General features: G+C 39.2%; 1 protein-coding gene across 1 annotated transcript in view; it reads right to left on the minus strand.

Moving 5' to 3' along the window:
* Positions 1 to 13,873, minus strand: part of LOC124619875 (succinate dehydrogenase [ubiquinone] iron-sulfur subunit, mitochondrial-like) — a 117,159-nt gene that overhangs the window by 7,287 nt on the left and 95,999 nt on the right. Inside the window, exon 4 of the mRNA XM_047146498.1 lies at positions 2,568 to 2,690. Within this exon, the coding sequence (XP_047002454.1) occupies positions 2,568 to 2,690 (123 nt within the window). The remainder of the gene's footprint in view (positions 1 to 2,567; positions 2,691 to 13,873) is intronic.

Below are 13,873 nucleotides of genomic sequence, written 5' to 3' on the forward strand. Positions count from 1 at the left end.
GTGTGATGTCCTTAGGTTAGTTAGGTTTAAGTAGTTCTAAGTTCTAGGGGACTGATGACCTCAGATGTTAAGTCCCATAGTGCTCAGAGCCATTTGAACCATTTTTTTTCAGGATGGATTGTCTCTGATCAATCATCAGCTTCAAATGGAAACCACAGTTCGGCAGGCCTCTTGTCAGTGCTGCCATTTAGTCACAGTGTTCTTTGATCTCCATAAAGCTTACGACACAGCTTGGTGCCATCACATCCTACTACACTCCATTGAGTGGGATCTTCGGGGACCCCCTCCTGATCTTTACTTACCAGTTCCAACCCCACTGGTAGTTCAGAGTTTGCGCTAGCACAGTTCTCAGCTCTCTGCAGGCCTAGGAAAATGGTGCTCCGCAGGGCTCCATATTAAGTTTCCTTTTTCTCATTGCTATTAATGGACTTGCAGCCTCTGCCAGACCATTAGTCACTCCTGCTCTGTATGTGGACAATTTTTGTATTTGGGCTAGCTCCCACTTGGTGCCATCCAGTGCACTTCCACGTGGACACACACACACAATTTTCAATTATATCCTCTTAAGTTGAGGGTGGTGCATTTCTGTCACTATACTACAGTCCATCCTGACCTGCAGCTGTACCTCAATGCCTGTCACCTGACCATGTTCCCCCAGTTCCGTTTCTTGGGTCTTTTTTTTTTTCATGAACTTAATGCTTAATGTCCTTCGCTTCCTTACCCACACCTCTTGGGGCACAGGTCATTCAACTCTTCTCCGTCTTTATTGGGAATTAGTTCCATCTCATTTGGGCTATAGCTGTCAAGTTTATGGATCAGATGCCCCTTCCATGTTGCTCCTCTTGGACCCTGTTCACCAGCATGTTATCTGTTTAATCACCAGTGCCATTAGCACTAGCCCTGTTGACAGTCTTCCAGCTGATGCTGGGATCCCTCCCCTATCGGTTCAGTAGTCCCAGCTCCTGGTTTCCTATGCCATCACAATCCGCTCTTCCCTTCGTCACCCCTCTAGTTCTATTCTTTTGGTGCCTACAGGACATTGCCCACTTGCTGTCCACCATAGGGTGAGTTTACTGGCTGGGCTCCACCTTGCTTTTCTCTGCTGCAGTTTCCATCTCCCCTCATTGTCCTCCCCCCAACATTCTCTCCTAATCCCCGCCCTCCTGGTTAGTTCCTTGACCCCAGATTCAGATGGATCGATTCCAGGGTTCGAAAGGCTCCATTGCTCCAATTGTGTTTCATTGTTCGTTCTGCCCACTCTTGTGGCAGCTTCAGGATGCTACTGATTTTTACACCTTTCACATCTTCTTTTAGGACAGAACACCATCTCTTGCCTGCCACATGTGGGGTGTTTACCACAAAACTGATGGCCATCTATTGGACCATCCACTTTAGTAAACAGTTCTCCTTCACTCAAGTTTTGTTATGCATGGACTCAATGAGTGGCCTTCAGGCTATAGCTCAGTGTTTTTCCCATCATCCCTTGGCATTGGCTATCCATGACCTTTTCACCGATCTGGGCAATGCTGCTTGTTTTGTTGACACCCTTTGGGTTGCTGGCAATGTGGGTATCCTGGGTAATGAACTTGCTGATCACCTGCCTGGGAGCAGGTCCCTCCAGGGACAGATTTGCAGCTTTGTGTCCAATCCCTTTTCTTGAGGAGGTATCCCCTTGTCTCATAAACTTCATACAATCAAGGAGACTTCCATCACATGGTGTTCTTCCTTCCATCTCTCCTCGTGGGAATGTACCATCCTCTGCCATCTTTTTATTGGCCATACTGTGTTGACTCGTGGTTTTTTATTCTGCAATGTGCCACCCTCCCCCCCTTTTGTAGTTATGGGGCCCATTTCACAGTGACATAGATTTCTAGACTGCCCCCACCTTTTGGCCCTGCTAAGTACACCATCCCACATTTCTTGTCCCAGGTGTCAGTAGACGACTCTCACATGGTTACTCCTGTTACTCCTGTCCTCGGTTTTCTATATGAAAGTGGTTTGTCCTCCCAGGTTTAAGTACCTGAATTTCCATCTGGAACTGGAATCCCTTGGTTAGTGTTTGCATTAGTTGTGGACACCTTAGCCTTGCCTTCATACTGGCCAGGTTCTGCCCCCTTTTCCCTATAGTTTGCCTCATCTTTAGTGCCATTTTGTTTCTCTTTGTCTTGTGTCTTCTTCCCCTGTGCCTTTTACCTCTTTGTTTGCCCTTTTTCCTTACCCCTTGATTGGATTGGCTGTTTGTGCTGTTCCTCCCTTGGTTTCTGCCACCACAGATCATGAGACTGATGATGACCTCACTGTTTATTCTCCCCCCCCTCTTCCACCAATCAATGAACCAACTAACATTAAAGAATTCAGGCTCACACACAGAGGTATTGCCTGTCTTTCTACTTGTATACCATCCATGAATAGAATAGAATGGGGGATAGTTATGCTGGTAAACTATGCACCCTTCTCCAACATTGTAAGATGACTTGTGGAGTACAAATGTAAGCCCAGGTGTACGTCTAGAAACATATGTAAACAGTGTGGATCACAGTGATATTTTTACTAAAATATATGCTTACCTTAGGGCATGCAACAGTACAGTTCATGATCGTGTGACATCGAAAAACGGAATAACTATCATTAATTCTTCTCAGTCGGTGTTCACTGTATTCATCACGTGAATCAATTATCCATCTATATGCCTGCAATGAAACATGATTAGCAGCCCCTGCCAGAAAATTGTGAGAATGTGTTTTATTCATAACGTCATCCACAGAAGCTACACCACATTAAAAAGTTATGTACATAAAATATAAGCAGTATCACAGTCACATTGGGTGTACTCCTTTATAATATTATATTAAATGAAAACAAGCATCCAGTCTTTAACATGGAGTGGAAATCCAAACAAGAATTGTGCCGGAGGAAGGGAAAAACAAGAAAGAAGGTAAGAGTAGAAACATATTATGGTTAAACATAAATAATTTGGGAGTAAGGGTAACAGCTCAACAAACAGTAGTGGCATTGAGTCATCGACAGGTACATAAAAAACTGCACAAGTTCTCAGACAAATCCTTTTTTGAGGTAGAATATGCCATGACTGCAATTCTGAAGATAGACTAGTGTGAGGAGTTGTGTCAGATGGAGTGGGCAAGAAGAGAAGGATATAGGCAGTGAGAGGAAGGTACAAAAAATTAACTTCATCTTTTGTACTTCCCTTCTGAGTAACTTATATTTCCTGCTTTCATAGACTGAAGCAGTACACTGCTTGATGACTGTGTTGTCAATGAGTATTGCTCTACTCTTACCGCAACAGTCTCAGCACAAGGGATATGCAATTAGTAATCCTGAAAGCACATGTGCATTCAAGCTGCCTTAGTGAAATATGATGATTCCTTGAATGCACATGTGCAGATGTTAGAAATTCACAAGTTGCTAGTTAAGCATTTTTACTTGCTTGAACACCTTCTGACTTGTCAAACAGGTCTTTCAACTTGCTATGGTACAACAGATCTGAGACCTTCTCCTCCTCGATTATACAAACATATATAAAAAGTTTATTTCTTTTATTAGTTCACTTACTCATTTATTTATTTATTTACACTGGTCTGAGTTTCACTCTTTGGGATTCCCCTTACATTGGCTCAGACACTATCATTTTGCAATGTTGGCATTTATATTTTTACGTAATACTTAAAAGTAATTCCTGAACATACACTATTAATTTACAATACAGTAAGTGTTACACACAGACAATACTTATCCTAGGAAGGAGAGGGGTGAAAAAAGGAGAGAAAAGGTGGAGAGAAAAATAGTCTTTGAGTGAAGAGGAAAAGCAGTTAGGAGGTTAAAATGTGCCTAAGAGTTTGGTTAATGACCTTGAAGCTGTAGGATGTAATGTATACATACTCAGCAAAAAGAAAAGATAGAGTTACCATTATTTTATTAGATAAGTAATAAATTCATTTTATATGCAAAAATTTGTAATTTCTCCGTTGTTGTGAGGCATGTCATTCCATCATCTTGATAAGCATTTCTGGTATAAGAGAAACTTAAAAAATCATGTAGAAAGTAAAGATCAAGTGAATTGTGAGTCACTATTTGTGATGTAAAAATGTTCCATTCATGAACAGATAAAATTTGTAGTAACTCAGGAAAATACAGAGCAAATGCACAGCATGGTGATAATGTCTTTGGACTGTGTATAACCAAGGTATTTCTCCATATGAATAAATCATATAACTAAAGCTTACATTAGTTCTATGTCCTTTTTTGCCATCCAAGAACAACTTCTCAAGTTAGCATTCCACAAAGCATTCTTATTAACCAGTTAGTTGAATCAGACAGATTAAGGTATCATTATGAATCACAATACTGTGTGGAATCAGATGGAGAAAGGTGAAAGAGAGAGAGAGGGGGGGGGGGGGGGAAGGGGGCTACTCCACTATATTCTTTGACAATGTGATCTACTATACTCTCGCTGAATAATCAGTGTTTAAAGTTGCATATCAGACATGTCATAGAATGCTTAAAAGGAGTTTTCCGAATTTAAACTGTAGGGATATTCAAAAGTACTTCATAAACCACAGAGCATGAATATATAAATACATACTGTCTCATTATATATGAATGATCCCGCAGCTGCTGCTTGCTCCTTTTTTTTATTATTCTGGGTGCTTTAGATAGACAAGGTACTACTAAGTGAAATTTCCAGTGTGTGCCGGGACTTACCACAGTTCACTACTACCAGCACCACATCATCACAAGGTGCCTGTGCTTAACCGATAAAGGAGTGCACCATAATCTAAGAGTGAAATTAAAAATTAAAATTACTTTTCCAAACTATGTGAGTGTATGCTTCAGTATATTAACGTTAACATTGTGAAATCTCAGAGAATGACCTAATGAATATGTTTTACACAATTTGTGCTACTTACAGCACTCGATTACAATAATGCTATAATACTGCTGCACCAAGTTTCAAGAATTTATTATAAATAACTATGAATACAAGAACTCTTAAAGAGGCAGTTCAGAGGTCATGTTCTGCTGCCAGTTCCATTATAAAAACTTTAGCTTGAAAAGTTTACATCCAATTGAGCTAAAACTTTTTCACTAACTAAAGCAAATTCAACTCCTATAACAATTAGGAAAATTGTAAATTATTAAACAACAGAGATATTAATCAATATGTGTCTGAGAAAGGGGCCATTTAGATGCTGCAACCTGTGCCTAGAGTGGATGATAGTAAATATTCCATTTGACAGTCGCTGCACCTATATATAAATATGGCCTAGAGGCAGTAAAGTGGAGACATTTCACAAAGAGATACCAATCTGACTGTATGAGTTAAATGCCTGCTTGCAGTGTGCCTTGAATGATGTCACAGTTGGGCAGTTACCAAAAGCATTTTTGATAAAAGTAGGAAGTGAATTTGTGAGAACTGTACATCAGCCCAGATCACTTAGATTTCACGCAAGTAACTGTTCATGTGCCACCTGTAATGTCGGCGAAACTATGTGGGGAGTGGCAAGACTGTTTTCCACTTTTAAGTTGAGCAATTAACTTTTGGTGATTAGAGGCCACAGCAACAGACCACTTTACCAGGAACTTTCCATAGAGGTCACCTCTGAACTGTTAATATGCTGTTTCTGATAGGTACATTAGTATTATTATTATCATGAATGTTATCATATTTTGTGCATGTGAACTTTTACTGAATATATCTAGCAGTTAAAATTTATAACTTTAATTTGTAGTCATTGTTTCTGATCCTGGTGAGTAAATAGCAAGTAGGAACATTTTCTTTCAGTGAACACAGTGAGTAATGTGGACTTGCAGACTGGAAATTATGGTCAGTATGTTCTCCATCATTTTCTGGCTGACCACAACGATAGTTTTCATGCTCTTGTAAATGGCGAAGATAATTTACCCACCACCCCACATATGGTGCCAAAGCTCAGAAACTGAACTGCCAAAGCTCAGAAACTGAACTGTGAAAGTGTTCAGTACAAAACACGGAACTCGGTAGGCACTAACATGATACTGAAGTGAAATATGACAAAATCAGCACAACAACAGTGTTAAGATTTGCTCACAAGTGTGAAAACTGAATTTTGAAGGTCAACCTCAGTATCCTTGAACATGATGGAAGGAGGTAAGAAGGCGACACTACACTGCAGCTACCACTGGCACTGAGATTAGAAGAAGATGGTGCATTATCATGGAGCTGTGTGGATCTACAAGTTACCTGCAAGCTATTGTGTGTGCTCATCAGTGCCTAACTCCCTGCTACCCCCCCCCCCCCCCCCCCCCCCCCCACCCCCCCACCCTTGTGCTACTGCAGTAGGCAATATTCACCACCATCCTCAGCACCACAGCTGTTGCTGCTGATGCTGCCTGCATTACATTGTAACACGTCACATCACATTTGCTTGTACACAACGCCAGCATCACTCATCAAGGTCAAGCAATTAAGTTAAGTCATGAATATTTAAAGGATTTGTTAATTGTTTCTAACAGGCTATTAAAGATGGAATCTAATGATAGGAATGATGGGAAAGCTATGATGGAATCACGCTCTGACGATGAATCCTCAGAATTAGAAACTGAAATTAATAAAGATGGTTCTGTGAAAGTAATAAATCAAAAATCTGAATGTGATTTGTCAAAAGTAGAACTGTAGGTAAAATTCAATGTTACTGCAAAGTCAGAACTAATCTTTGATGATGATGTAAATGAAGCTGAGGTCAAAAAAGAAAAAGTGGAATTAATAGAGTTATCAGACAATGAAACTGAGTTCAATATTTCTGAAATTCAGCTAACTCAGGGAATACTAGAACCTCCTTTAAAACGAGTGGAAATGCCAATTGGGAAGGTAGAGGCATCAAATTGGATGCAATTATTGTTTCTAAACTTAAATCGCTTCATAAAGAGCTAAAGGATACTAGTAAAAAATTGAACAGTACGACTGAATCTAGTAGTAAAGAACTAAAGGATAATAGTAAAGAACTAAAGGGTAGTAGCAAAGAACTAAAGGATGAAATGACCTCAAAATTGAATAGCTTAAATTACAAAACTGATTCTAAGTAAAGTACTCTGCAAGTCAAAGTAGGGCAACAACTAATTAAATTGCATAGTATTTTCAGAACCAAACTTGGTGAAGTTCATATAGATGTCAAAGATGTAGATGATCTTATGGAAGTGAGGTTGTCACAAAGAATAGCAATCAATCCAAACTTTTCTCTAATCAGTAAGAGGGAGTAACTAATAAAGTAATTGTCTTTCAGAAGGATATTAAGAAACTAATATCTGACTGAGAGAAATTACGTGAGGATGTTAATAAAAAAATTTCTGATTGAGTGGAAGCAGTAGAATACAGGTAGAAGAACTAAATACTAGTATTACTAACACAGAAAATAGAGTAATCTCTGGAAGTTCTTTCAGTGCTACATTACAGCCTAATGCTTCAGTTGACACAGCTTTTATCGGATGTTGCCAATTTCTATGTTTTGATCCAGATAAACAAATTCACCCATTAGAGTTCTGCAATGATTTTGAGGATGTTTTACCAAATGCATGGACAGAATGTGAGCAAAATTCCTTTCATAAGAAGTCATTTGTCAGGAGATGCTTTGCAATGGCCAGCTGAAATAACGATTAGATGCAAAACTCTTTCTGAATTTAAAACTGCATTGTTTAATGAGTACTGGTCACACAACAAACAAAACAAAGTTTTGAGACAACTTTGGACTGGTACAAAGTTTACTACAGATCGTGAATCAGTTGAAGAGTTTTCTAGAAGATGGGATTCATGGCTGTCACATATGACAGAAAAAGTACACTGGAAATGACAGTCATGCGACTAGAAGGTAAACGGCATTTGTACTGACAGAAAAGAATCACCTCCATACCCAGATGTAACATGGATAGGTTCATTGAGTATCTGGAGTGAGTGGAAAGAATAGCTGCTGTTGAGGAGCAGGTGCAGAATAATAATAGATCTTCCAACAGTCATATAAACAACAAAAATAATGACAGTGGGAACATGAATGTTGGAAATATGGGCATTCATAATACATGACCTAATTATCATGGTCAAGGCCATGGCAGAGGGAGAGGAGGCAGAAAGCCACTGTGCTTTCGCAATAATTATTATGATGAAGGCAGAAATGAAAGCAATGTCCATTGAGACAAGATGGAGAGCAGAATGCTACCCAATCTGATGCTGAATTGAATGAACACAACAGGCTGCATGTGGCAAACTAAGTCCTGTCTATGAAGGAACTGGTGCTCACAAAGTAGAAACAGTAACACAGCCAGCAACAAAAACACAGACTACAGTCAGTCAGCACACGCAAGCCGATAATAGGGATGATAAAATAGGAACAAAAAGTACCAGTGATGTGCTAAACCACTCTCATTATAGAGCTGACAGCATTTTGGACACATTAGAAAAATGTATCAAGAAGAAAAAAGAAAATGCTATATACAATAGGGAAGAACAAATTGACTGGTCTGAATCAGATAAGGATGAAGATGAAGTAAAGCCTTATATCTTCAACAATAATGGCAATCCAAAGGCTTAAGTTTTGGTAGAAGAAGTAGAGTCAGTTTCGCAAAGTTTTCAAGAGGAGGAGTCATTAGATGAAGGACCCTATTAGCTGTATTGACTTGCCACAAACTGTAAAAGTTGACAACAGTATTATAGACAGCAATGTTGTGCATGGACACAGTTGCTTAGAGATAGAGAGCAGTTTAGCTGATTTGTAGCAAACGAAAGTTGAGGAAGTCGTTATGTGCTTTGATTTAAAATTGGTGTAATGGTTAGAAAAGGCAACTGTGAATGTAGAGATTGATAACCCTGTGAATCTGAGTTAAAATACACCTGCAGCTGAACATAATTAGTTTAACTGGAAACATATTGAAAAGGATTATTAGAAGCCTTTTAAGAGGAACCTGTTCAAGTAAGAATAATTCACCCTATTATAAAAACTAACATCTCAAGAGTAACAGTGGATTGTCTTCTTGATAGTGGCAGTGATGTAAGTGCTTTGTCCCAAATATTCTTTGATTCTGTTCCTAGTAAGAATGAGTTAACTGCCATGAAAGTAAGTGATTTAAGAATAATGGCTGCTACAGGAGAAGTTTCTAGACCAGTAAAGCACAAAGCTTTGATAGCAGTTGGTATGCACAACATAATAATAGAGCATCACTGTTTAGTCATGCTCGGTTTAAGTGTCAAAACGTTAATTGGTACAGGTGTTTTACTGAAATATCAAGGAAAGATTGACTTTGATCAGAGCCACTTAGTACTAATTTTACCAGAGTCTCAAGCGATTATAGAGCCTTTCATTGGAAATTATGTTGGCAGTAATAATTAAGCATGGGAACTTCCTATTAGAGTAATAAGAAATAAGGGATACTTGCAAAATGATACTGAGTTCGAAAATAATGTGTGATATGCTGGTGCAGAAGAGAACTATATCTTCGATGAAACGGAGGCTAAGGGACAGTCAATACATCAAACTTCTGGTGAAAGAGCCTTGGACAGGAAAAGAAGGTATGACAGAAATCTTCCCCCACATTGGTGAACTAGTGTTAGTAAGAACTAAAGAAGAATCTAAGAAAATTTCAGCAGAAACAAAGGAGTTTATGCACGTTTATCAATGATGATTCAGGACAACAGGTAAGCCTCATGCAAATGCATACCATTTGGAATACTCAAAAACTAAGAAAGAACTAGGTCTATGAAACATTGTAGAGCTGAGGCCTTTCAAAACTGACAATAATTACTAATTAGATTCTGTATGAAGCCTGCCACTCTTTGGTGGATACACAGTTTGGCGCACTGTGTGGCCCAGCTGGTTGAAACTTTATTTCCCTTTCAAGTTTCATTCTCTTCTTCTGTTCTAGCATTAGAAAGTAAGGTGTTACGGTGTAAAGTCAGCACTGGCATGCCAGTCGGGAATGACAGGGAAGAGAAGGATCTGAGAAGAATTCAGCCAACTGCGTGCTGACTGACCTCCCTTCCAGGATGACAATGCAACAGCAGTGGCCCCCTTGGTGAAGAAGACATAAGCAACATGCCCGACTGGTGGCACCCCACTTTGATAGTAGTGTCAATGTTAGCCACTTCATTGGGAACCTATGTAGCACAGACTTGTTTCTCTATTCAGGAGAAGACATTATTTTGTATGTCACCCTTTGTTTGTGACACATATCTAAGTTAAGTATTGTAATTGTCTTTTGTGCTGAAACTCATTACTACAAGTTGTTTGACTGCTTGTTTAGCAAACCGAGGATGCAGGGCTCCTAGACACAACACTGGCAATGAGATAAAAAATAAAAATAAAATTAAAAAAAACACTGGCGACGAGGTGAATGAATACCGTAGCGACAACCTGTTACCAGAGCCAACCAGCTGCCAGAGATTTTATTTTGTCGTGGGCTTTTATGTTTTGCTGGCACCTTAATTCTACTTTGTCTTTTCTCTGTGGGATGTGTTAACATGTTTTAACAGTGTCTATTATAGTGTTTTTTCTATGCAGTGTTTTCAGGTGGGTTTGGAGAAATTTTCTTTGCCTGTGTGCTTATTTTTATTGCTTGCATTGTCTGTTTATTGCATTTGCCTGTTTCAAAATGAGCAACCCACCTCCTCCACCCCCTGCTCAAACACCTCAGCTGCAAGCAATAGATGCAATGCAGCTAACACAGATGTTTCAGTTTCAGATGCAGCAGACTGAAACCCTTCTAAACACAGTACTGCAGTTACTCGCCAACCGAGCACAACATGCCACAACTGTAGCTCCGAGTGCCATACCGTGTGCCATACCGCCTTTTTGCCAGTTTAACAAAATGGAAGAGGAATGCTCAAGTCGGTGCAACAGTATGAAGCCCGCACCATTGCTCATAAAGTATCAGGTACTGTGAAACTACATTATTTTTTGTCAATGGTAGGAAGTGCAGTCTTTCAGCTCATTCAGAAATTGTTCCCTAACACCATTTGTATCACCCCCAGAATTTTACAAAAGTCTGGAGACACTTGTGTTCCAGCCATTTTGAACACATGTTATTTTAAAGCAGGGCGTAAGTATGAGCATGGGATACTGCACCCATTTATTGTTTGTGCATGCGGAACTGGAAGGGAGATAATTGAGATAATTCATCAGCGCTGGCAAGTTTTCAGCGCAACCTGCCAAGAATAAGCAAATATGGCCCGGAAGCTCCGTGGCCAGCTGCAAAGAGTATTGTAGCATTGTATTGTTAAAAAGCAAATGGAGAGACTCGAAATAGTGACTGTTTATTAGACGTTGAACTGCTGTTGAGAGTATATGGACTAGACGTGGATAGTCAGCCACCATAAAAGCTTATTTATTAATTGTGTTCAAAAATGTGTAATTAACTGATTCTGGGTGCCCGGTAATGTGTGGGCTTATGTCATAAAGTTTAGTTGTTTTTTTGTACAAAGTGAAAATAAATATGTTCTGGTGCATTGAATGATATTCCAAGAGTAGCGTATTTTTTAAATAAGAAGAGAGAGACTGAGAGAGTGAAAATTTCCCCTTCCTAGCAGTGAAATCTTCGGAGAAGCATCCGGTGCTAGCAGAAGACATCGGCGCTGCAAGAAAGCAGAACCAGCATTCTTCAACAACTAAGTCCACAAAAATGCTTAAGCTGTAAAGAGAGAGCTTAACATTACACTGGGCCACCGTACATCCCAAGTGAGCTTTCCTATGATCAGGTTGCAGATTCTCTAATTATTATGACCAACAAGTGAGTGTGGGAGCAGCTAGGTACCAATTCTTTCATTGCAAGAAAAGGTCAGAACAAACTTATTGCAAGTGGATAACAGATTTGCAGGGTATGATGAGGAAATGCAAATTCAAATGTGCTTGTGGTGCTTTATATTCAGATGTTATGTTGCGTGATGCAATTGTGTACAATGTAACTGATGTCAACTTTAGAGAATAGATGCTGAAACAGTCAGATCCATCACCTAGTGCAAATTCTAGATCAGTATGATTCAGGTGCCATAGTGGTCGATAAATTTGAGCAGCCACCAATTTGTCAGGTTGAGTCGTCCCTTCCTCATCACCATCCCAGTAGGCAGCAAGAGCATGCATGCACCAAGCTGTGTAAACAGTTTTCTCTAAACAGGTGACTACATCAGTGAATTCACGGCACAAATGCCAAGATTGCCCATCCAGACAAGCACAGTGTCATGCTTATGGCAAGAAAGTTCATGTTCAATTCACATATTTGCAATGGAACAAACATAAGAATTCTGCCCACTCACAAAAATCTAGTCACAAGGCCCATGTAATCAATGCAGTGTATTCAAAGGCTGCTGCAGGCATTAGCAAAACTAGCAAGCAAACAGTTTCTTCAGTGCTATGTCAGTCCAACAAACTTTTTGTTCATTTGCATCTTCAGCTGGACATGGGTGCCCCTGTTACATTGTTGAATTGTAACATATATGAACTGTTAGGCTACCCACACCTGTCTAAAATAGTATGCACCTGACGGCTTATGATGTACAGGACATTCCCATTCTTGGAGAATGCATTTCGCCTGCTGTTTATCGTTTATCGGTCAGATTAGATTAGATTAATACTTGTTCCATAGATCATGAATACGACACTTCATAATGATGTGGAACGTGTCAGGTTAATAAAAGATGTCTGTACAAGATATTACATTACACAAAATATTGCATGACACTAATGTTTAAGTTGTCCCCCCCCCCCCCCCCAATTTATATCTAAAAATTCAAACAATGAGTGGAAGGAGTTGTCATCTAGAAATTCTTTTAATTTATTTTTAAATGTTAGTTGGCTATCTGTCAGGCTTTTGATGCTGTTTGGTAGGTGACCAAAGACTTTTGTATCAGGGTAATTTACCCTGCATAGTGAAGATCGTCCTTTTTTCTGGTGTTATAGCTATGCACACTGCTATTACTTTTGAACTGGATTGGATTATTAACAACAAATTTCATAAGTGAATATATATACTGTGAGGATCCCTAGATCCTTAAATAGATGCCTGCAGGATGACCATGGGTGGGCTCCAGCAATTATTCTGATTACACGTTTTTGAGCAATGAATACTTTTCTACTCAATGATGAATTACCCCAGAATATGATGCCATACGAAAGCAGTGAATGAAAGTAGGCACAGTAAGCTAGTTTATTGAGACCAAAATTTGCAATAACCCTAATAGCATACGTAGCCGAACTCAGACGTTTCAGCAGACCATCAGTGTGTTGCTTCCAGTTTAACCTCTCATCAATGGACACACCTAAAAATTTTGAAAATTCTACGTTAGCTACAGACTTCTGCTCAAAGTTTATATTACTGTATGGAACTGTATATACTGTGTTTTATCAAAATTTAAAGAGAGTCCGTTTGCTGAGAACCACTTAATAATTTTGTGAAAAACATCATTTACAATTACATCACTTAGTTCTTGGTTTTTGGATGTTATTACTATACTTGTATCATCAGCAAAAAGAACTAACTTTGCATCTTCATCAATGTGGAATGGTAAGTCATTAATGTATATCAAGAACAGTAAAGGACCTAAGACCAAACCCTGTGGGACCCCGTACTTGGTAGCCCCCCCAGTTTGAGGAATCAGCTGTTGTTTTAACATTACATGAACCACTTATTTCAACTTTCTGCATTCTTCCAGTTAAGTATGAATTAAACCATTTGTGCACTACCCCACTCAAACCATAATGATTTAGCTTATCTAAAAGAATTCCATGCTTTACACAATCAAAGGCCTTTGAGAGATCACAAAAAATACCAATGGGTGATGTCCAGTTATTCAGAGCATTTAATATTTGATCAGTGAAAGCGTATATAGCATTTTCTGTTGAAA

This window comes from Schistocerca americana, chromosome 6 (genome assembly GCF_021461395.2).
Source record: "Schistocerca americana isolate TAMUIC-IGC-003095 chromosome 6, iqSchAmer2.1, whole genome shotgun sequence".
NCBI classification, from domain to species: Eukaryota; Metazoa; Arthropoda; class Insecta; order Orthoptera; family Acrididae; genus Schistocerca; species Schistocerca americana.